The 24,149-nt window shown below is 59.9% G+C and overlaps 1 protein-coding gene and 1 long non-coding RNA gene across 4 annotated transcripts; both read right to left on the bottom strand.

Annotated features, from left to right (window-relative positions):
- Positions 1-4,622: 4,622 nt before the first annotated feature.
- On the bottom strand, positions 4,623-12,695 carry TMEM200B (transmembrane protein 200B). 3 transcript variants are annotated; one of them, XM_035345623.1, is made up of 3 exons: positions 6,662-6,714; positions 6,348-6,448; positions 4,623-6,313 (listed from the first exon to the last, which is right to left on the bottom strand). In XM_035345623.1, the coding sequence occupies exons 2-3, from the start codon at positions 6,384-6,386 to the stop codon at positions 5,000-5,002; spliced, it is 1,353 nt and encodes a 450-aa protein (XP_035201514.1). In that variant the 5' UTR covers positions 6,387-6,448; positions 6,662-6,714; the 3' UTR covers positions 4,623-4,999. The 3 variants fall into 3 exon arrangements, with proteins under 3 accessions (XP_035201514.1, XP_035201515.1, XP_035201516.1); XM_035345624.1 differs by lacking the exons at positions 6,348-6,448; positions 6,662-6,714 and adding an exon at positions 12,545-12,695 and having other exon boundaries at positions 4,623-6,228; XM_035345625.1 differs by lacking the exons at positions 6,348-6,448; positions 6,662-6,714 and adding an exon at positions 11,965-12,161 and having other exon boundaries at positions 4,623-6,228.
- An 810-nt stretch (positions 12,696-13,505) lies between these two features.
- On the bottom strand, positions 13,506-23,847 carry LOC118177675. Its single transcript, XR_004755894.1, has 3 exons — positions 23,575-23,847; positions 13,927-13,930; positions 13,506-13,517 (listed from the first exon to the last, which is right to left on the bottom strand). It is a non-coding gene; the product is annotated as an uncharacterized LOC118177675 (long non-coding RNA).
- Between the last annotated feature and the right edge of the window lie 302 nt (positions 23,848-24,149).

The following is a 24,149-nucleotide window of genomic DNA, read 5'->3' as shown; positions in this document are numbered from 1 at the left end:
CCCCAGCCTGGGATATTTTTAGGCTGTGCCTTCGGTTTCGGGGGCCGTGGTGGCTGATGCTTTCCCATGGGTCAGGGCACGGTGCCGGGGCCGTTCTCAGGGCCTGGGGACAGGGCCAGCGTGCCTGGACCCTGCTCTGCTCCGCAGGGTCGCTGCTGTCGCTTAAGAGGAAGCCAGGAGGGATTTAGGTCCCATTTAGGACCCACAGCCCCTTACCCTGCCCAGGAGCAGGGCACTGGGGTGTGCTCGCACCCCGATACCCACATCACTGCAAGGGGGATAGGGCTGGAACCCTGCCCTTCGTGCCCTGCTGGGGTGCCCCGCTGGGCTTCTAAAAGCTCAAAATGCAGCAGCTGCATCTGCAGGAGCTGGTGGGGCTGAGCCCTGAGCCTTGCCCTCCATAGCTGGGGAAACTGAGGCACGGGGTAAGCCCTCGTGATGCCCTGGCCCTCCTCTCTCCATCACCCCCAAGATTTGGGGGAGCAGAGCATCCCCATTGCTCTGCAGAGCGCCCAGGACCAAGCCAGCCCCAGGGAAGCCCCAACAGCTCCAGGAGGCCTCACTCCAGCGCTCACCAGTACTGCCCAGTGGCTCCACACTGGGCTTCCCAAACACCGCAGCCCCGATGTTGCTGCTCCATCCCCAGCACCATCCCTCCTCCAAAACACACAGAGCAGGGAAACCTCTGTTTTTTTGGCCAACCGTGCCCAGAGCTCCTTGTGCAGCTCTGTTATGGCCAAGTGACATTTGGGGACCCCAACCCTGATGTCCCCAAAGCGTGGGTGCAGCTCCAGCACCCCCGGGACAGCGACACCTCGGGTGGGGTCGTGGCGTTTGGTGCCACCGGACCTTTCTCCTGCAGGACACTCTCAGGGGGAAAAGGAAAGCACAAAGGAGCTTTTCTAGGTCACAGAATTCTAGAAATTTTGTGTTTGGGATGCAAAGGCTGGGGAAAACAAGCCCCAAGCCCTGGTGGGCTCCGAACCGAAGCCCCGGAGGTTTGGGCTCCAGCTCCACCACACTCAGGTGCCAGGGGACAGACAGCGGCCGGCACAGGTACGGGCTGGCGGTGGTATATCGGACCTCGGAGCTCAGCTCAGCCCTTCCCACCTGGGACCAGCTGATCCCACAGAAGGCCTGTGGGTGCCACTGAGCCTCATCAGGCCACCCCAAACCTATAAAGGGACCCCCGTGGTTAACCAGCAGGGTCTCTCACCAAAAAGCACCACGCCACCACTTGGCACAAGAAGCAACGCCCCATGCACGGCTTTATCTTCCCTGCGCAGTGCCTATGCAAGGAGATTTATAGCAGAGCACTCTCCCTAAATAATGCACCAGCGCTTGAATTCCCTGGCTGTACTACAAGTGCACCGCTGCTAGCAGAGAGCTTTCCTTCGCATAGGCTTTAAATCTCTTTAAAAAAAAAAAAAAAAAAAAAAAAAGATAGAAAGGACTTACCAGCCAGGCAGAGTCGGGGTTGTTGCTTCATTCGGAGAGGAGCAGGAGGGAAATGGCTGCAGACGAGCCCCCGGGGCAGCAGAGGGGTGGGCAGCAGCTGAGCACCTTCAGGTGCTGGGGTGGGCGCAGCTGCGGGCGATGCCGCCCAGCTGGGGGCTCCCCGGCTGCATCCTCCCCACCGCACCTCCCGGGCACAAAACGCAGCCTTTTCCCCCAGCCTCTTTTCCAGGTTTTGTCCGGTTTTGTCCCAAATTATGGCTGAGTAAGAAGAAAGCACCCAGCATCACCCTGTGCAGCACGGGATGCTTTTGGGACGGGTTAACTTCATAGCAAGGGGATAGGGAAGCGCTGCTGCAGCAAGAAAACACCAACGCTGGGTCCCAAAGCAGAGATGGAGCTGGGGGACGTGCAGGTGATGCTCCCCAGGGATAGAGCTCAGGGCTCCTCGCTGTGCCGCGTTAACCAAGAAGGCAGCTGTGCACTTGGAGCATCTCCTTTGCAGCTGGGAATTGCCCCTCCATGGGGCAGCTCCGGTCGGGGATGGATGCCCTGGAGGGAAGGAAGGAGCAGCCGAGCCCAGCCCGCTGCAGCCCACCTGGGGCTGGGTTTGTCCTCCAGTTTCTGGCTGCTGCTTCCCGACGCACGGCTCCTGGGCCCGGCACTGACTTTGGCTGCAGCTGCTTCCACGCGAAGGAAAAGTTATTTTCAGACCGGAGCAGCCTCCTGGCACGTCCCCGCGCTGCTGCTGCAGGGCAGGCCCCCTCGGTGACTTCTTGTTTGTTTGCTTATTGCATTGAGCCCGTGCCTAAATCGTTTGGAGATTAACCGGCAGCGTAAAAGCCGGGATCACAGCCAGGGCAACCCCGGGGCAGCGCTGCAGGAACCCAAACCCCGAGCCCCTTTCTGCTTCCCTGCAGCCCTGGGGGAGCCTGCGTGGGACACCCCAGGGGGGTCCCCGTGCAGCGTGGGACAACACGCTGCAGGTGCACGAGGGGCTTAGGGGTGTTTGCAGCAAAGGTTGGGTAAGAGAGGGTAAAGCGTTCGAAAGACGAGGTAGAAATTCAAATGAAAAAGTAAAAGAAAAAAAGCAAAGAAACAAGCCACGCCAAATTTCCAAAGGGGGAAAAAGAAACATGGCATGGAAAACCCTGACTGGTCTAAAACTGGTGGTTTGCATCCTTTAGGCTTTAATCTGCTTTTTCCCAGCCCCGGTGCCAAGCGCTATCGCTAATGAGGGGCGAGATGCCAGCCGATGAAAGCTTGGACAAGCGACAGCAGCAGCTCCAGCCCTGCCATCCCCTTGTCCCGCCGCCCTGTCCCTGTCCCCAGCGCCGCACGCAGCTGGCACAGCCCAGCATGGTGACAAAGGGGCTCCTTGGCTGTGACAAGAGCCAGCGGCTGGGATGGGGCTGCTCTGCCCCAGAGCTGCTGGGGACGATTGTGCTGGCAATGCGGTGTTTCTTTTGCCAGAATATCCATTGCCAAGCCCAAATGTTCGGCAGGGATGGCCTGGTATGAAGAAAGACGTTGTCCCTGCAGTCTCCCAGCCCAAAGCTCCGTGCTTGCTTCAGAAGGAGAAGCAGAGATGGGATCAAAAGGAAAAAAAAAAAAAATCACACAGAAAACATATTTCAGCCCTTGACACTCAGCTCCACACCACGGCTGGCTTTGTTCTCCGGATGGGGAAGGGCAGGGATCCAGCCCAAGCTGCGGTGCCAAATTTCTGCGCCTCCCAAGTCGCTGGCGAGCGGCGCTCCCGTCCCCGCAGCGTCCTCAGCACCCCGGGGCGCCCGCTGCTGCCTCCAGCGAGGGGCTGGAGACCCGGGGCAGGATGGGCTCTGCTGAGCACCGCTCGCTTCTGGACCCACAGCAGGATCAGGCGTGGGTCATGGTGCTGGATGCTGCAAAAATCCTCCCCTGGTTTGTCCCCGACGTAAGAGACGTCGCGGCGGCGTGCAGGGAAAAGGGGAGGGCAGGGGGGTGCTTTGCAGCCCGGCGCCCACGCGGTGCCCCCCTGTGTCCCACCCCACGTCCCACCCCATGTCCTGTGCCTCTGCCAGAGCAAACTGCAGGGACATCTGGTGCCTCCTCCTGCTGGGACCAGGCACCTCCTCGCCCCCCCTGCCCAGGACTGTGAGCTCTGCTGGGTGGCTTCAGCCAGGGGACACCGGAGGGACACCCCCCTCCTTCCCTGGGGTAATTCAGAGCATGGCAAAGGCACCGTGAAAGGGTTGGGAAAGAAATGCTGGAGCAAAAATTGCTCATTTGCGAGAAAAAGGAGCAGCAGACGCTTCTTCCCCTCAGCGAGTCTCCCTGCCGGCGAGGCTGTCCGACCTGAAATCCCAGCATGGGCACCCATGGAGCCAAAATGGCACCAAATAACACCAAAAAAACAGCTTGGGAATGGCTGCACCCCAGAGAATCCCCCATTTGTTGTGGTTTCACAGCTGCCTGGACAGCACGAGGGTGGGCGGCAGCACCTGCAGCTGCAGCTGCCCCGGGCACTTTCTGCATCACCTGGAGCTTGTTGCCTTATCTGCAAATACTCAGGGGGGGCACACAGCATCCTGACTGCACGAGCTGCACAGGGCGGCGCTGGACGTCCCTGGAGGAGGCTGAGCCCGGATGGAGGCAGCAGGACCCCGGAGAGGCACAAAACCCACGGGCCTGGCTCCGGTTCTGCTCTCCCACCCTGCTGGGGTGAGGATGAGGAGGGAAGAAAAGGGCCGAGGCTTCCCGCAACGAGTCGTGCTCTGAGCACAACCGAGGTGTCAGGACACTGGTGCCCGTGACACTTGGCTGTGGCGATGCTCACATCCTGACATGTGGCCCAAGCACAAACACACAAAAAAAAACCCTCTGGTTTTTGGAAGATGCCACCCGTACCAACACTTGGGCATTCCTTAGGGAACAGCGAGCGCTCCAGGCTTTGCAGATGAGCGCTAACACAGGTCCGTACCTCGCCCTGGGGCAAACCTTGGCACTTCCAGGGACGGCAGCGGTTTGTGGGGGCTGGCAACCGGCCACAAGCAAGCGGTGACACTTCTCCGGGCGAAAAACTCTCCCCATCCACAAATATTCCCACGCACGCCTGGGGCTGAAGCGGTGGGGACGTCGCGCTCCCAACCCCGAGCACCCCAAGGGCGAGACGAGGCGGCACCGCATGGCATCGAGAGAACATTTAATGGCCCGGCAGGGCTGACGTGCGCTGCTCAAGCAAATTTCCCGCTGGGGCTGGGTGAGGGAACCCCCCCCCCCCGGTGCCCCCACCCTCGCCCCAGTGCAATGAAGTGCCGTGGGGCTTTGCCCACCCCGTGTCCCCGTCCCGTGGTCTGTGTTGGGTGTCAAAGCGAGGGCTCCTCCGGGAAAGCTGCCAGCAGAAGGGCTTGTAGGGCTGAGAGCATCCAGGAGGAAGCCGCTGAGGAAGAGGAGCAGGCAGGGAGGAACGCCGGTCCCAACATGGGAGCCCTCCCAGAGATCGGGGACCCCTCGGCGTGGCGATGTCCGCTTAAAAACCACGACCCCGCAGCCCGTGGGGCCGTCAGACCCTCGAGCCCCCCTCCACCCCCACTGCCCAGGAGCTGGGCCGGGGCTCGGCGCGGCGCGGGGTCTCGCCGGGCTCCAGCAGCCGGTCCGAGGACTCGCCCCGGTTCTCCAGTTTGGCGTAAGCCCCCGGGGTGACGTGGTCGAGCCGGGGCCAGCTCCGGTTCTTGCGGTCCTTGATGGGAGCCACCAGCAGCATCCCCGGCCGGCCCAGGTCCAGGGACTTGGAGTGCCCCGGGTTGTGGGGCTGAGCATCGGGGCCGAGCTCTGCCATGGGGCAGCCTTCCTCCACAGTGACGATGACGTGGCCACCGCGGTGCTCCTGGCCCCGGGGCGTGACGTTTCTGCCACCGGGGGACAGCAGAGCCCAGGGGGGCTGTGGGGCTTCGGCGGGGGGCTCGGCTGCCTCCACCGGCGCCCTGGCCCCCCGCGATGCCGCGTCCAGCAAGCGGTTGTTGAGCTTGATGATGGGCAGCGCCAAGGCGCCGACGGCGGAGGAGAGCCTGAGGTTGCCCTCCGAGTGGAGGCTGAGCAGGGAGGCAGTCGGGGAGGCCCCCGGGCGCTGCAGGAGCTCGGCCGTGGTCTGCAGCCTGTTGGGGCCGTAGCAGTCGGCCCACTTGCTGCCCAAGGACAGGTCCACCTCGTAGCAGCCCTCCAAGCACTCGGGGCTGGCCTTGGGTGCCAGCGGGCTGTCCGCTTCCTCGGGGCCGGTGCCCTCCGGGAGCCCCGTGGCCATGCAGTAGAGCCCCTTCTGCATCAGCATGCGGGTCTCCATGTCCCTGTTCTCGTAGAGCATGGTGTTGGCACAGATGAAGATGAAGAGCCCGATGCCCATGATGACGGGGCCGATCAGCTTCAGCTTCTCGCTGTGGGGCACGGGGCGCCCAGCAGCCACCTCCCTCCTCATGTCCCCCGCGGTGCTGGCGTTCCCCGCTCCGGCCCCGGCACCCCCGTGCCCCCGGTGGGGCCAGTAGCCCACCACGGCGATGGTCATGCCCACCAAGACCACCGAGATGCCCACCATGACGAAGGCTCCCGACGGCGAGCGCATGCGGAGCTGTCCCTTCACCGGCACCTCCGGCGGGGACTTGCGGCGCAGCCTGCGGCCCCGGCGCCGCGGCGGGGCTGGGGGGGCCGTCGGCTTGGTGGCCCCCGGCGCCGGCTCCCGCACGGGGCCATTGGGTTCGGCGCTCTCGGCAGTCATCGTCGCCCTCCTGGCGGCTCCTCCTGCAAGGTGGGGAGGGAGAAGGGGGGAGAGAGAGATGGAGAAGTCACTCGATGGTCTGGGGGTCCATGTGCATGGGATGGTGGGGATATGGGGACACTGGGAACATGGGGATGCTGAGGACATGGGGACCACGGGGACACTGGGATGCTGTGAACATGGGAGGCAAAGGGACACCACGGCTATGGGGGCACCGGGAGGATGGGGACCACAGGGATACCAAGCCCGAGGGCTGCACCACGTCAGGGTCCAACAGGTTTGCTCTCCTCTCTTACCTGCCCACTTCCTTCTCGTTATTTCTGCCTCCCTGCCTGGTGGTGGAAGGGCTGAGGGGCTCCTTCGCAGCCACCAAAGCCCTAAAAACCCCGAGCTGTGCAGGACAGCCAGCAGGGCCAGGATCCCACTGCGCCCCGTGCCTGTCCTGGCTCACCGTGCCCTAGGGCACCTGGAAAAGGGTGGCAGCAGCAAGGGAAGGGGCTGTTCGTTAACCCAGTGGGGAAACTGAGGCACGGAGCCGGCTCTCCAAAGCCACCAACACTGCGCGTGCAACCCCCCCACCGAAGGTCTGACAAGGCAGCAGCATCACGGCACCCTGTGAGCACCGCAGCCGCTCCCCGGCTTGCTCCGCTTGCTGCCAAAGTGACCCAAAACCAAGGGAACACAAACGTGCCCTGGCCAGGCAGGTGCCCCGGCCCCACAGCGAGCACCCCGGACCCACGGCCCCCACACCCCGGATTCGTGCTCGGCCAGAGCCTGGTGGCACGCAGCCGGGGCGATTTGGAGCCAAGCACCACGTAGGGATGGGGGAAACCGGCCCGGCCCCGGTAATTAAATCTCAGAGAGCTTCATCTGCTTCTTCTGGGGGCTGCCAGGGGAGCTCCTGGGCAGAATTTAAGCTGCAAGTGTTCGGGGTCTTTGCTGGGATGGGAACGCTGGGTGCTGCGGGGAGGCTGCAGGGAGGCCCCAAGCCAAGGGACGCTGCGGGACAGGGGTCACCGCGCCTCTAAATCATCCGCAGCAGCACGGGGAGGCTCCGGGCACCGCGGCAGCAGCCCGACAGCACGGCGATGAGAAGCCAGAAAGTAAAACTGATCGGGAATGCAAGGGCATGGGGTCAGGGAGGGGAGGTGACCAGGCTCATTTACTTCCCGAGATGAATGGAGTGGCAAGAGCCAGCTAACAGCATCACCAGAGGGAGGAAAATAAAATACTGAGGTTTTTTTTTCCCCAGTCTTAATCATCTTAAGGTGTTATTAGCATCCCCTGGAAGGGAATTAAAGATATGAGTTTCAGGACGACAGCGTGTTCCTGGCACAAGGCTGTCAAGCTGTGACAATTCCAATGAGGGAGATTAAAAAAAATAAAAAATAAAAAGCCCCAAACAAAAAGCACCCGAACCCCCAGCTCGCTGCTGCACGATATCAAATGTTCCTCTGAAACAAGCTGATAATCCTGCACCGCAAGGCAGAAAGATACAATAAACATTGCTACACCAATACGGTGGTGACCCCAAATGGCAAAAATGAGGTTTTAAACTTTTTATTCCCAAGGGAAACAAGCGGGCACTCCAACACTCCCAAAGGCGTTCTTCCACCTCGAGCATCCCGGCTTAGGGTCCCCGGCTTTCCCCAAGTCCCATCCTAAATTCAGCCCCTCAAATGTTACACGGCAAACGTTAAATGTCTTGCTGCTAACTTAGGGCTTAAAAAAACAGGAAAAAAATGAAAATAAATAAATAAATCAAATTCCAGAGCTGTGCAAAGGCTGGGGGGAGGGAGGATAAAGGCACAACCCCCCCCCCGGGTGCCCAGCCCCTGCCCTAGACCTGCCAGGAGCGCGCAGCCAGCTCCTATTTTTGGCAGCGAGCCCCGGCCGTGCCTCTTTACACCAAATTCCTTCGCTATCTCCTGCACCCCCCCGAGCCCCCTTCCTGGGGGTGAACCCCCCCCCCCATGGGGGAAAGCCCCCCTGCAGCCCACCGGAGCCGGAGGTGTTGCTGGCCCCGCCGCTGCCCCCTTATCTCCCGGCCGCCCGATAGCTGCCTGCTTGCAGAAGTCGCAGCATTTAATTGCTCGTTGCTGGAGATGGTTGTTCCCAGAGTTCAAAACCATTATTTTTATTAATAGAATCCCAAGGTTATGTAAGCTCTTGGGGGGGGGCGAAATAATATTTTTTAAAAAAATCCAACATTGGCACCGCACGGGGCTGAGACTGGGGGCAGCGGCGAGGGTCCTGGTGGCACTGCCAGGGTGGGGAGGACAGCCCGGTCCCTCCGTGGGGACAGCTGGTGGCCTCGCTCCCTGCCGGCCTCCTCCCTCCCTAAGGCCTGACCTGACGCCTTGGTTTGGGAAGGGTTCCCACCCCAGGGGAGCAGCGGTATAGGAATGTAAACGTCATTAGCACTATAGGGCGAGATGACGGCTCGGCTGCCGCGCTGCCAGGTTCGGGGCTAAGCTCCCAATCCCCGCAATAAGCCCGGCATTAAAATCAACGCAAATATTTCTCTAATCCCATCCCACCATGAAGGCATATCGCTGGCTCCACCCTCCCACCCCAACCCCTCCTTCGCAGGCAGACGTCCCGAAAATGTGATGCTAAATCCCAACGTGTCTGAGGGCAAACCCGAAGCCCTCGGGGTGCGGTGGCACCGGGGAGGGTCCCTCCGGCCAGCGGGGACCTGCATCCCTTGGGTGCCCTGGGATGTTCAGCCCTGCGAGCCTGGCACTGTCTGCGTTAATTTGCAGCATGCTGTGGCCCATAAAAATGCAGATTTGGCCTCAAAACCTCCCTCTGGACAAGGGATGAGGGCCCAGGGCCATGCCAAAGGGGACGGCAGCCTCACGGAGATGCAGCAGGATGTCGGCTGCACAAACCTTTCTCCACACGTGGCTTGCAAAGCTTCTCCAAAACATCTCCCCCAGCTCCTCAAAACACACCGGGGAGCCAGGCCGATGAGGAAGGCAAAATCCGTGCCTTCGTGGAGAGCTCTGCCTCTGTCTGTTGTGGGCTGGGAGACCGAAGGGTCTGCGTGCTCCGTCTGCGCAGCAGCTTCCAGCAGCGCTGACACAGCCCCAGTGTCCCCCGCGGGCACAGAGAGGGAAGGAAGCAGCCCAGGCTGGAGCAAAAGCTTGGGAAATTACCAACAAACAGCAAACGCCTCATTTTTCTATTTCTGTTTTTGGCAATATTGTGACTTTAAAGCTGCTCTCGATTTTTGGAAGAAGGCGAGTATGAAATCCATCACCCAAGCGCCCAGCAAAGCGCCAGCGTGTTTAAAGCCACGGTGATGGGTGAGACCCAAAAGCCGCCGTGGCACAGCTCAGCCTCTCCGCATGGCCACGTGCTAAAATCAAATCGGTTTCAGATCGCTTCCAGCTCCTGAGATCCCGATGCCCCTTGAAGCTGAGCTCCCCCCAGGTCCCTCCATGCAGCACAGGGGGACCCGGGCTGAGACCCGTGGGTGCGAGGACGCGCCGAGCTGCGCCAGCCTGCCCCGGCTTCCCCACCCACGGCGCAGGTGAGAGCGTGGTAATTACAGTCTGCGCCGAGCTGCGCCGGTTAAAAATAACTCCGTAACCTCCAACGCCGCCCCAGCACGGGGCTCTCGTGGAGCAGCGCCCCGACACCAGCTCCCCTCTCCCGTCCTCGCCTCCCCTTCCGGCAGGAGGCAGGATGGGGCCCGCGATGCTGCGGAGCCGCCTCGGTCCCCGGGTACGTGCACGGCTCGTGAGCACCGCGTGCAGCCTTCACCCGGCCCAGCCCTCTGCTGGTTTCTCACCTGCAACTGACTTCTCCCCAGCAAGGGGACCCCCAGCTCGCTGCCTCCAAATTTCCAGCTGCCTTTTTCCCCTCTTGGCCCAGCACTCTCAGCATGACGAACTCGCCCCCAGCCTGGCTGCACCCTGCAGTCCCGTCCCTCCTCCTTCCCTCTGTTCTCAGCCCACTTCAAATTCCCCCCTTGGCTACACATTAAAAGTGTCCACACGGAAGGAAAAAAAGATGAAGAGCAGGAAAATAAAGATGACGAGGGCATCTCGGCAGAGGAAAGCCCTGTTTAACATCCCAGCAGCTCTCAGCCCAACAGGGCAAAGCCTCCTCCAGGCTTGGTCCCTGCGGGTAAATCCCCGCGTCGAGCCCGCAGCACAGGCACGCTCCCAGCACAGGGACAAAAAGCAGCTGCCAGCTCCAGCTTTTGTCGGGGACACCCGTTAATCAATCGTAATTAATTAAGCTCCCTTGCAGAAGGTTTTCAGGCAAGAAGAGTAATGCTGAGATTATCACAGCTCGGGAGGGATCATCACAGCTCCAGTCCCGGGCTGGGGGTCTCATGCCCGCTTTTAACCAAGTTTTGGAAATGTTTCCACCACAGCCTTTGCTGCAGAGCAGCAGACCCCGGGTGCGACCTGTCCATGGCCCAAAGGTGACAACGGCTCACCAGACTGAGACATCCCCGTTTCATTTCTGCACCCCCATCTCCCCAGGCGAAAGGATGAGGTGCACGGGGTGCACCAAGCGCTCAGTGTCGGAGATGTCCCCAACACGCCTGGCCAGGCAGGACACTTGGTGGCTTCCTCGCCAGGAGGTGACCGATGTCACTTGGAAATAAGATGCAGGGCAGTGGGCTGGGGGTGCTGCAGAGGTTTGGGGACACAGCTCGGCCCCTTTGCTCCCTGCCCTGTGCTCGATGATCCCCAACTGAAGCGGTCCCCGCGGGCGTGTGGCCCCGTTCCCCTTGGCTTCTCCCAAGGCCCCCCTGCTCCCAAAACGGGGCCATCCACTAAATTCCTCCCTGCCCCTCAGGCAAAGAAAGTGTGTGGAAACATCCGACTGATTGCTAATTACCAGAGCTTGCCTTACCCAGATTTGCTCTGCTAATTAGACTAATCTCCACAGCTGGGAGATGAGCTGCAGTCACCCGTGGTGAGGAGACCACGCAACTTGGACGGCCGCTTAACTCGTGCCAGGCCCCTGGAAGGGGGCTGCAATTCCCGGCCCTTTCTGACGGGCCATTGTTTAATGAGACAATAGAAACGCAGGCAAATTTTGTGTCTCTCCTCCAAGCCCGTTCTGAAATCAGGACATCTGCATTGCTCAACTTTTTGATATGAACCAGATGCAAATAATTAATAAATCCAAATTCAAGATAATGCAGGCATCTAAATTTAAACTGAGAACGGATTTCTAATGTCAGCTTTTTGCTTCCTTCAAGGGGGAGGAGGCGTGGGGAGCTCAGAGGGATTTCCTGGGAGAATTCCTGCCTCGGGAAGCCGAGCAGGGTGGCAGAGCACGGGAAGAAGGCTGCAGCCAAGCACCTTGCAAAAATCATCACAGCCGAGAGAGAAGGAAGGAGGGAAAAACCCCCTCGGCTGGGATTTCCAGGGAATTGGAATCAAACTCTTTCTGAATTTGGCACCTTCCCTCCTGCGCCTCTGAAAATCCCTGCCAGGGTGGAGGAAGGGAAGGGACAGGGGGCTGCCAAGTGCTCCACGCTCGCAGGCACAGACCCAGCTCCCCAGCGGCTCCAGGCAGGCGCTCTCCATCCCCCCCGACCCAGGGACCCCGCTGCTCGCAGTGTGCAAGCAGGGCTGGAGGAGAGAAGTTCCCCATAGCGTTGCCAGCTGGGATCGCTCTTGTCTCCAGCAGTTTAAACCTCACGCCTCCCCTGCTCTGTGCCCTGCTTTACCTTGCTTTACCCTGCGGCCCCATCCCCAAATTCATGAGCAGGAATCAAAACCCACCTGGGAGCGACACAGGACAGATGCGGGTCCCCCGCTCCGAGCGGGCTCAGCCACCGGTGCCAAAAGGCCCTCCCGATCCCCAGCTCGGGGAGCTACTGGGATAATTTCCACCCACTTCTCCTCTCTAGAATGTCTAAATCAAATCCTGCGCGGGGATTAACTCCGTGACCAGTCCTCATGTAAACCCTCTGCGAGGAGAAGTGCAAAAAGTGCTGGGGTTTGGGTACTGGCTCCTGGCTCCTGGGTGTGCAAGGGTGCGTGCCTGGGTGCGTGCTTGCACGTGAGTGTGTGCATGTGTGTGTGTGTGTCTGGGTGCTTGCTCTTGCTCCAAGCGCCCGGGTCCCCTCGTGTCAGTGTCCCCACGCGTGTCCGCGCCCCCCCGGGGGGGGGGGGGGGGGGGGGGGGGGGGGGGGTCGCGTGTCCGTCTGTCCGCCCCCCCGGCCGTGTGTCCGTGCGCCCGCCGCTGCCCCGCGCCCCCCCCCCCGCGCCCGTACCCCCGGCTCCCCCCGGCTCCCCCCGTTGCACCCCGGCTCCCCCCGACCCCCGGCCCCGCTCCCCGCCGACCCCAGCCCGTACTCACCCTCGGCCGCCGAGCCCTGCGCCTCCCGCCGGGACCGGGACCGGGACCAGGACCGGGACCAGGACCGGGGCCGGGGCCGGGGCCGGTCCCCCGGGGGCGGCGGGCGCTGGGGGCCGCCGCCGCGGCCGGGGCCATGGAGGGGCGGCGGAGCGGCTCGGCTCGGCTCGGCTCGGAGCGGGGCGGCCGCGGGACCCGCCCGGCCCCGGGTCCCCTCCCCGCCCTCCGCCCGCCCCGGCCCCGGCCCCGCGGGGAGGCGGAGCGCGGGGCCCGGAGCATCGCCGGGGAGGGACGGAGGGAGGGATGGAAGGGTGGAGGTTAGGGGGGGGTGTATGGGGGGAGCATCCTTAGCCCCGGGCCGCCGAGAAGTTGGCCCCGCTTCGTGGAGCGCTGCTGCGGCACCCGGGGGGGTTCCTGCCCAGCCCCCTGCTCAGGGAGCGCACGGAGGTTCCCTGGGGGTCTCCCACCCGTGCCGTGGGCTGCCCCCCTCCCGCATCCCCCCTTCCGCAGCGGGGACCCCCGGCCCGGCAGCCCTGGGAGCAGGATGGGACCCGCTGAGACCCGAGCAAAGCGCTGGGAGCCCGGCGGCGGGTGAGCCCTGGGGAAGGAGACGGAGACCCTGCCCCTGCCCCTGCCCCTGCCCCTGCCCCTGCCCCTGCTGCCCCTGTCCCTGCTCCTGCCCCTGCCCCTGCCCCTGCCCCTGCTCCTGTCCGCAGGGCAGGGATGTGCCCATATCCCGTTGTGCCCAGCCAGGCCAGGGCAGCTGCACTGGGAGCGGGTCTGCAGCAGCAGGACCCTTCACTTCACCCTTTACTTTCTCCCTCCCAGCCGTACAGCTCCAGGAGAATGTACCAGCTGGAATAAAAGCGTTGTTCTAAGTTCACTTCTCAGCCATGCTGCTTGAAGACAGCCCCCCTCAGACACTGTTCAAGGAGTTTCCAGAGGCTCTATCCCATCTTGGGCAGGCACAGAGAGGCTCTGAAAGCAGCCAGGTTTCAGCACCCCACTTTGCTTCTCTTCCCCTGAATGTGCCAGAGACACGCTCAGCCCCTCCATGTCAGTGCCAAGGACCATGGCACTGCACACACTTCATCACGGTGGCATCCCATGGCCCCAGCTGCAGGCAGCACGTTGTGATGCCTAAAAAACCTTCCCCCATGTGCTCACACACCGGCACAGCATGGTGTGTCCATCGGTGGACATTTGGCCTCATTAAACCCCTCCGCCACTCATCTTTTGCAGGCAGGCTCTTAATCAGGCTTTAATTAAAAATGTGCCAGGCTTGGACTCCCTCTCTTCACCAGGGCTGTGGCAAATCTAAGAGCATCAAACCAGATCCCTGCTTTCCCCAGAGAGCCACAAAATACAGCTCCACTGTTCCCAACGTGACTGGAGCCACAGCATCCCATGGCCTGTAAGCTAATGCAGATGGCAGGCGCCCGGCTTTATTGCAGGGACCATTGCTGGGGAAGGTTTTTAGGGACAAAGCTCAGATCCGGGGCTCAGGCTGCTCCTCACCCATCTCTAACAGGGGAGCATCACCCCACGGCCTGGCCATGAGCCCAAATCCCCGCTGCTGGGTTGTGCAGCCCAGATGCTGCACCGTGACATCCCCCCCGACCTTGCCTGCGAGGCTCAATTAAAGCAGCGCTGCGGGAACTTTGCAGCTTCTGGAGCAAGAAGGGAAGGGCTGGGAAGGGACCGGGGCTGCAGGCTGGTGGAGGCAGCCATCCCACCGAACTGGACCAACACCTCCCTCATCCACCATCCCGCTAGCCCAGCTTCCCGGTGAGGAATTCAACCCAACGTTGACTTTTCGTGCTGCTCAGTGACATTCGTTTCCCTTTGCCGCCGCTGGAAACCATCAGGGCCCTCCCCAGCCCAGGAGAAATTAATGCTTTTGAGCAACGTTCGCTTTCTGTTCCTGGGCTGTACCTGTGCCAGGTGGGGCCAGCCAAAGAGCCAGGGATGGGAGCGGTGAGAGCTCAAAAAGCAGTTTCCCGATTCCAGGCCACCCAGCGACACCCCAAGTGTCGGTAACGCCACCAGCACCAGCGAAGGTGCTGGAGGCGGGTGCAGGGGACGCAGGGGAGGTGGGTGCTGCTGCTGTCCTGTCGCCTCCCACTTCTTCTTGCAGAAAGTGGGAAAAAGCCCGGAGGAGCGGAGAGAAGAGGAGAAAATAACCCACTGGGGGCAAAGAGGCACCAGGAATAGAGAGGGGTGACCTCGGGGAGGTGGTTCTGGAGCAGAGCTCGCTGTGGGACAGGAGATGTGCGGGACCTGGGGCTTGGAGCAATTTTCCCGATGCTCTGGGAGAGGACAGGCAGCGCTCGCCCTGCTGCGGACAATGGGTGGGGAGGAACCACAGCAGGCAACGTGAAAAAGGATCTACATCACTGCCTCTTTTCTGAGAGGGAAAAAAAAATAGATCTCATGGTAATTGGGCGCCTCCCTCCTGATTTGGGGGAAGGAGGGGAATCTGAACGTGCCTTTTTTCAGGCTCTGGTGGCTGCTGCTCCTGGCAGAGCCTCCTCCGCTCCCTGCTGCCTCGTCCGGGGACCGGGTCCGGGCACAGGAACCATGTGGACGGGGGAAGGAGAAGGAGACGGCGACTGATCACAGCCAGGATCTTAGATCAGAGAGAAGGAATGTTGTTGTGGAGAGGCTGAGCGCTGGGGTGGGATGACTCACGCTGGAGAACATACAGCTGTTGGAGTGGGACTTGGCACCGCGCACTGAGGCTACGGAGCCTTCCCCGATGGAGGGAAGGGAAGGGGAGGAGAGGAGAGGAGCCCCCGCCCCGCATCCCTCTCTGACCCTCTGCTGGAGGTGATGGGGAGGCCACCGATGCATGCCAGAACTGGGCCACAGCCTGGTTCTGCCCAGCCCCTGCACCGGTCCCACGGCAGAGCCCGGGGCTGGAGCCACGAGGATGCACCAGGCATGAAGGAGGCATCCCTGTCCCTTCCCTGTCAGTGGGGAAACTGAGGCACAGAGCAGGGACCTGACGGGTTCCCCGCAGGACAGCTGAGGAGGTTATGAAGGCTCGTGGTGGCTGCTGCTCGCTGCTGTATCCCCGGGCTGTGGCTCCTCCGGGAAGAGGAAGAAAGTTTCGTGGCTGGGAGCAGTTTCTGGAGGAGAAGCTGGACAGTCTTCTGCTCCTGGGTCAGGAGCTGGCATTTTTGGGGTACAAGAGCCACAATTTGCCTTGTGCCCAGGAACCTGCAGAGCCCCTCGCCGGGTGGAGATGCTGACAGCGGCTTCCCTGATGGGCATGGGGTTGCTGCAGGGAGAAGAGAAAAAGCCTGCTCTCTGCATCCACCAAAGTCCATGGACTCACCTTACCATGGAGGAGATTTGGGGAAGGCATCAGGAGTACCACCAAGGCAGGGGGGTGAGCCAGCATCTTCCCAAAGTCCCTCCCAGACGTATTTTTGGCACACGCCTGGAGATAACCAGCGCGCCACATTCCCAGCACGAGGGGACAAAAAACTTCAGAGTCAGCTTCAGAGGTGGCCCCGTTTTGGCGGGGAGGGAAGTGGCTGCAAACACAAACAGGCCGTGATTAATCATGCTCTGCTCTCGGTAAAAGTGGAGTCATTACCTTCATGTCCCTGGAAAAGTAATTATCTCCAGTTTGTCAGTGAGAACTTGGAGAAACCCGAAGCTCTGGAAATGCCATCCGGTTCCACATGCAAGAAAGCCTGCATTATTTGTGTAGGTTAATAAAAGGTAACCAAATTTACAAAACGAGTAGATTTAATACGTTTCCAAAGCTTTAAGGGTAAATGACTTATCTTCCCAGGGATTTATAATCCTGTTTTGCAGACTTTGCCTTACGCTGTATTTTATTCTCACGTCCAGCGGTACGAGCGCAGGAGACAAGGTGGAGCGCACGACATTCCTGCTCTGATTTATGGGCTCCCTTCTCCACTGCCATGTAAAGCAATCCTTCCCCGCATGACCGGGCGCACGGGTCGCAGAGCTCCATCCCGCTCACAATTTTGGGAATTATTCCCTCCTCCAGATAACCAAACAGAAACGTCTTCCAGTCGAGTGGAGCATCGGGGCGGTAACTTGGGGCCAAAACGCAAAGTTTTGTGCAAAAGGAGGTCCACAAAAACACGGCCATGTGAGCACGCCCGGCAGAAAATATTTCTGAAAGGGAACATTTGCATTCCTGGAGTCCCAGCGCGGGGGGGACGGGGAGCCCAGCAGCACCTCAACATTTCGCTCCCAGCTCCGGCACCGCAGCGTCAGCGCGAGCTGGGGAAGGAAATCAGCACCGGGGCTGTTCCTAATTGCACCCGGTGCCTGCGGAAGGCAGGACTCGCACTGCACATCATCAGCCTGCAGAAGGAAGCGGGAAGAGGCGAGTGCCAGCGCTGGTGTGAACGTACCCCTGTGCTGCCCGGGGGGGGTCAGCGCCCGAGTTTGGAGCAGCCAGCGATGCTCAGGAGATGGAGCTTTGCTCTGGAGGCATGCAGCCACCCATCGCTTCGGTTGCTTGCTCACACCAGGGATCAAGAAATTATCTAGAAAGAATTATCCCCAAACGCACCAAGTGCCTTCCCATCCCAAAGGGCTCGGCAGAGCAGCTGGAGGTTTCTCAGAAGTGCCGTCAAACTTCTGAGCACAAACTCATCAGTGTTTTTGGTTTGGCATTTAGGTTCTGCTCTAAATTGCCCAGCATTAGTGCTTGCTAATGTTGAAGTAACAAAAATAAAAGCTGAAGTGCTTCAGCTAAAGCTGGGATGGAATATTTCACAGAAACGCAATATTCGGAGATTGCCTTTTCATTTCGAAATGAGCCGTAACAGTTCCAGCTCCACACGGCCCTTGTGGGAAGACAAATCTCATTTCCATCCACCTCTTTCTCCTTCCTCAGGCACCGTGGGGGCCGGCCTCGATCCCTGCTTCGTGGGCTGCTGCTGAAGGCGGAGGACGTGGAGATGCCCTGGGCGATGCTGCTGCAGGAGCCCTGGACGTGGCAGCACTCGGGCAGGGCTGGGCACGTCAATGAAGGATGCTGCCCTCAGCCCCGGCCAGCCCTCAGACCTGCCCTGGCTGGGACGTGGCCAGGAGACCCCTGAATCATCCAGCGCAATGGCCGCAGCCTTCTCCTGGTCGTTACGGCTAGTTATCGTGGGTGGGTTGGAGTAGGAGGACCCCAAGCCACATCCCGGCACTAACAATACATTTATCTCACCCCATCAGCCACGTCTCAGCATCTGTCAAGCATCACTACATCTATGCACCCCCCCCCCCCGCCTTAAATAACATCCCAGGGCACAGGCGGGGAGCTGAGGCCCCGGGAAGGAGCAGGACTTGGGTAATTTCACACGGAAAAGGAGCTGAGCTGATCCTGAGGCTCAGACACCAAGCTGTCGTGATTTGGGATGTCTGGATTCAGGCTCATCCTCAGCACCCCACAGCTCCGGCCCCGTGCTGGGTGAGAGGACCGAGAGGAAGAGGAGAGGGGATGTTTGCATCCTTCCCCGCTGCAAAGGTCAGGCGGTGGGGATGGAAATCCGGCACTCCAGCTGTTTCCAGGACGTTATTTGGGCTCCGGCATCTCCCTGCGCTTGACCTCGGCAGCAGAGGCCGGGCAGGGACAGGGGCTGGTTCCTGTGCAAAGACGGAGCCGAGCAACCCGAGCTATTAAAGCTAATGGGTGGGAAGTGGCCATGAATAAATCAGCAGCAACTTAGCAGCTATCAAAGCCTGAAGTCCTCCAGGACAGAGGGTGAAACAGCGGCGATTTCAAGATGTTGTACGCTTGGTTTTGGATAGGGGCTGCGTGATGCTGTTACCTACAAACCCAGAAACCTTGTCCGTGTGCGCCCTGGGGGGCAGCGGTTGGGGCAGGAATTTGGGGGCTGGATCCATGCAGGGGGTTGGTGCTCGCCCCATCCTTCCAGCATCGCATTTGCCAAGCACGGCAGCTTCCAAGCATGGAGCAGGGAGAGAAGACACGGGGAGGAACCGCCAGCGAAAACCTCCCTTTAAACCGAGACGTCCTTCTACCTCAAACCACCCAGACTGGCCTCGGTAATCCCAAATCCCGGGTATTAGGCATTTAATCTTGCATTTCATCGTGTCCCCTCGTGCAAGGGGTCTGAAATTAAAAGGGAAGCAGGGAAGGGCTGAGCTTCTGCCGGCTTAATCGCTTCTTGCTCGTGGATTACAAGGAAGGAAGGAGGAGAAGGCGGTGGTTCCTTTTTCCTCGGCATTCCCAGCAGCGAGAGCTGTCGCAGGAGAGGGGGACGAGCAGCGGCATCAGGGGAGGGAAGGGAAAAGCAGCCCCCCGGGGCAAGGGGGAAGTGGAGATGTGGCTCAGCGAGCGGCTGCGCGGAGCCGTGCCAGGGGCCCCGGCCGGAGGCCGAGCTTTTGTTTCCATGATGCAAGCTGGGGAAAGAGGGGCCGAGGCAGGACAGGGAATGGTTCGGGGCTTCGGTGTCTTTGGTGCCTCTGCCTGCCCTGCAGGAAAGCTGGGGCAGCTCTGCTGGATGGATCCTGAGCACTGGAAGTGGCCGTGGGAGGAACTGGGGATGGAGACAGAGCGGGGGAAGCATCCGAGCCCCCTTCCCAGGCCCAGATCCCCTGCAGCTCAATAACAGGGGGACCCCCCCGCATGGCCCCAGGAAGAGAAAAATCACAGCTTGGGGCAGTCCCGTGGCGCGGGGTGCTGAGCGCTGGTGACAGCGCTGGGTGACAGCAGCACAGTGCCCAGTGCAGGTCCCAGCCCCACGGGACCCACACATCACCCCTGGGATGGAAGCCCCCCGATTCTCTCCTCCTCCCACCCAGCCTGCTGCCCGGGCCCTGCACCCCTCGGTTTTGCTCCCGCACAGACCTGCAGATCCGTCCCCACTGAAGCCCTCTTGCTACTCAGCCCCGGGTTCTCGTGATGCCCGTCACAAACAGAGCTGCTCCGGCTAATAAATGCGCTTGTTTAATTATTGCTGGCGGAATGAAGAGCTTTTAATTGCGCTCTCCCACCATAGGGTGTAACGAGGGTCTGTGCTTTGACCTCAGCTGAAATATCTGTTACTAACAGGTACGTGCCCTCGATACACTGACTTCTAAATAAAACCAGGCAGATCCACAGCTGATGGGACACAAGGCAAAGTCTGATCCTAGAAGCTGCAGTCAAGCTTTTTCCTCCTATTAGGCTTCAACTTCACCCATATTTACCAGGAAAAGGCACAGCTCAGGAGCCTCAGCGTGCGCAGCGGCCGCGCTGCTGGGGAAGGTCCCCGGGATGCTGCAGGACCTCGGCACTGCCAGCCCGCGGGAGCTCGCTCTGCTGTGTGTCATTACAGAGAAGATGGATTTTGGAAGAGCTGCACGCACTTAAAGAATAATGCGACCTGCCAGGCACTTAACGCAGCCCAGATAAATGGAAGCAACAGCGAGAGCTTGCCCAGGTAAAACTGCCAGAGAAAGGGGGCTCTGGGGACAGGAGGGGGTTTGCAGAGAGGAGCTGGAAGAGGCTCCTGGCTCTCGGCAGCCCAGGTGTGCCAGGAGATGCCCATTGATCTTGTATGCTGCAGAAATAATGGAAGCGGTGGACATTCAGAATTCAGCAAGGCCACGGGTTGGGTACAGGCATGTAACAGACACACAAGAAGAGGAGACGTCCTGCTGCTCCCCGCCCCACGCTGAGCACTGGGAGATGGGGCAAAAAAAAGGAGGAATCAAGAAAGTTTCATGGAGTGGCACCCGCTAAACATGCATCGCACAAACCTCCCCAAAACAGCTCTGCAGCATCCCAGGGAGATCACAGGGTTCCTGTGCCAACACACAGGAACGTTTTGCAGCTTAAACCTATTGTGAGAACGAGGCTCTGCCTGCTCCCCGCGAGCCAAGCCAAGGCTGGCTGCTCCACATGGCAATCATTACTGCGGGCGGCATCGGCGCCGCGTGCACCATGCATGCACACAGCGCACACACACAGTGCACACACACAGCGCACACACACAGTGCACACAATGCACACGCACACGCACACCCAGCCACGCATGCAGGAGCGAGCAAGCAGCTCGCAACACTCCTGCAGCGAGCATCCGCACGGAGCTCACCCAGCCCAATGCATACGTGGCCTCACTGCAGCCCGTAATAAAGTGCAGGGACAACCAAATTTTTCCAGAATTGTGGCACTTTCCTAGCCCCCCATCCCTCCTGAGCTCCCGGAGATGCGCTGGGGGCTCATCCTGCCACCCCGTGCAGAGCAGCATCTCTCTGCTCGCTCTGGGTGCAGCGCGTGCCGGCGGGGTTTGTTCCATGAGCGAGGCCGGGAACGCTGTTTGCAATTAAAGCAGCCCCCCCGTTTCCATCGTGAGGCCTCGCTTCTCATCGCTGGACCTCAGCGAGCTTCAAAGCCCGTGGCTGGGGTTTCTGGTGCCAGGTGAGCTTTCCCCTTTGTGGGAAAACGCAGCAGTGGCGAGGGACTGGATGCGTGCACAGATGTTCGGGAGGTGGAATAGCATCAGTTACCGCGTTTCGCCAAGTTTCACCCCAAAACCGCCGAGCCTCGTGTGATCCACGCGTGCACACGCACACGCACAGCTCTAACCCGGCACGCTCGGAGTCAGCCAAAACGGCCTTTGGCATAAAGGCGCCGACAACCGTGACAAATGCTGGCAGTAATCCCTCTGGAGAGGATTACACCGTGCGGATTTCGGGAACGGAGATGTTTTATGGCCACCCGAACACCGGGCAGGGGGGAGGCACCAGCAGGGCCCCAGACGGACCGAGAAACCCATCGGGAACAACCAGAAACTTGGGGGGGGGGAGGGGGGGGGTTCATGGAAGCAAAAAGGACAACTTTAACCTCAGCATCCTGCCTCTGCTCCCCCCCAAGCAAGTTTTCAATTAAGAGCTGGCTAACGGAAAATCCTGTGATAATTGTGTCAGCGCTGTGGTGCTATGGAAAGCTCTCTAATGAGATTAGGGACGCTCCGCGGCAGCACGGCCACAAGCACGGCCCGCCCGGCCCCTCCACACCCCTGAGAAGTATTTTGGGGCTCAGGAGCCCTCCCAAATGCCCTCGTGGGGTGGGTGAGCACGAAGGCTTTTCCCCACTTTAAGCCAGGGCTGGAGGGAATCAGACGCAGGTCTCTGGGCGCAGCCCCCGGCAGAGGCTCTCTCCAGACCTCCGATCGTTTTCAGCTTCGTGATCTCCATCGGTGATTTTTCCTGGAGATATTTATGGCTCTTTCTGTGTTGATTTCCATGTCCCACTGAATATTGCATATGCTATCGCTCCCCGGGGACCGATAGTCTGAAGAAAGCAGCTTCTTCGCAGGCTTTTCTGGAGCTGCTAAATGGCACCTCTTCCCTTCCCCAGCATGATTATATCTGCGCATTTACCACTGATTATATTTGCAGGCACATTTGAGTGTGATTATTAGCTGAAACCTGTCAAGGAGTCAATCCGAGTGGTAAGAGCATCTCTGGGGGCCGCAGTGGAAAAACAAAAGCATCCTCCTGCCGATGGGGGCACGCGCCCGGGGCTCCGCGGGGTGCATGGCGCTGCTCGAGCCCTTTGTCCCCGTCCTCCGTGAGCAGGGGAGATCTTGACCAGACACAAGCAGCTGGAAGCGAGGATGAGGAGCTAAAAAGAGGGCAAAAAAAAGTCAAGAAATGGGGAGCAGAGGAGATATGTGGGCCCAAAGGGCAGGTGGGGAATCAGTGAGAGCAGTTCCTGGGAAGAGATGCTCCAGTACCAAGAGGGAAACCCAGCTCTCAGAGAGCTGCTTTCCTCAACGTGCTGCTTCATCTTACAAAGTGGTATGAAATCTGGGATGATTTTCTGCTGAAGAAATAAATGAATAGGCTCATGAACGCTGGATTTCTCCCAAGGCAGCAGTGCAAGCTCTTCTGGCATCTAAACGCTGCAAAATGGGCTCCCTCCCACCCCTGAGTGGTCCAGGGGGAACGGCCCTTCTGATTAGCAAAGACTTCTGACACCACATTAAGCAGAAAACTTGGATCAGGTCTCCCAGTGGCTGTGCTGAGGTGAAAAACAAGGAAAAAAGAAGGAGGTGCCATGCGGGAGAGGAGCTCACTCACCCTGCTAACGGGTGCTGGAGCAATTACACACCCGGCTCTAATAGGCATGAAAATAATTAACACTCTGCCGAAGGCTCAAGTAGTGATTTTATGAGGCCTGCTGAACCTGAGCTCCCAGCGGGGTGTTAGCGTAGGGGGTTGTTTTATTTTTTTTCATCCTTTCGGGACCGTTTTACGACCTCACGTGCGGCTGTTGGTTTTTTGCCTCTCTCCACGGAGGCTGAGCAGCAGCGGGCGAGATGGCGAGGAAACAGCTCCGGGACAGCCCCGGCCCCTCCAGCCACTGAATTTCCCATCCGATGGTTTCCTAAATTCAGCCAGCACCCGCTGAAAGTTGCAAGGAGCCTTTCTGGGTTAGTTACACTCTGCGGTCCTGCACAGCCAGGCCTAAGGAAGGAGGAGATGGGAGGAAAACGCTGCTGTGTTATTACGGTGACACATGCAGCGCTGCTGGAAGCATCCCGTGTACCTTGCCGGGGGGGATTCACCGCACCAAAAGGAAGGCAGAGACCCTCTGGGACCCCCGAGAGTTAAGGGGAAAGTCAGTGCTTCCACAGGTCCGACCCCAAGACGGCCGTGTAAGAGAAGGGGCCACTCCGGATGACATAAAACCCACCCTGTGTGTTTCCTTCTGTCTTTTGTGAACCAGGGAGATGGGATGGAAGCAGGCAGGCTCAGGCTGTTGCTCTCGTCCTTCTTTGCCTGGAGCAGAGCAGCCGATGGCTCCGTTGCAGCCAGGGCAGCCGGGTCTCACCTGCACCCATCCGGGTGATGCTCAGCATCCCTGCGGAGCCTCCCACAAGGTGACCGGATCGGCACATCCCGAGAGCCCTGCTCGAGGGCGGCCAGCAGCCATCTGTGAGATGTTTTCCATGTCCACTCTTTTTCCACCTCTTGGAACTGGGCAGGAGTACCTCAAGACGGCCCAAAGCGTTTTGGCTGCTGCCCGGGGGTACCGGGAGGTAAATCCGTCCATTATTTGCCGAGCATCTCTGCCACAGCAGGCCCTACCCCGTGGGATCAGCAGAAGGCTTTGTTTTCCTTATCCCTTCCGGTAATTCATCAATTTTACTGCTCAGCAAAGCCACCTCTTTGAAGGGAGGTCTCCTACTCTAAACCCTGTTTCGGCGGAAGCAGTGGATGATCCTAACCAGACGTGTCTGCTTAAAGGGCTGCAGATGCTACCGCACTGGCCGGGGCCTCTGGAAGATCAAAGGAGAGCTCCCTCCGCTGCAAAGACACCGGTAACCACCTTCCACCAGCCAGGAGGACTCAAACACGTCCACCCAGCCCTTCCCATTCCCGGGGCTCGTGCAGGAGCATCACGTCCACCTCACCTGGGTGCTGGAGAGCTCCAAGGGGGTGGGCGGCAGCGTCTGCAGAAGCTTCTCCCCGCAGGCTCTGCGCTAACCACGGCACCTCCAGCTTGGTGGAGATGGGCTTTGTAGCACGTTAACATATTTCAGCATATCGGCACGCTACAATCCTCCTGGTTATGGCTCCAAGCCCTTCTCAGATGCACGTGGTCCTT

This window comes from Oxyura jamaicensis, chromosome 23, assembly GCF_011077185.1.
Source record: "Oxyura jamaicensis isolate SHBP4307 breed ruddy duck chromosome 23, BPBGC_Ojam_1.0, whole genome shotgun sequence".
Taxonomy (NCBI): Eukaryota; Metazoa; Chordata; class Aves; order Anseriformes; family Anatidae; genus Oxyura; species Oxyura jamaicensis.
This window is presented reverse-complemented; position numbering and strand designations above follow the sequence as displayed.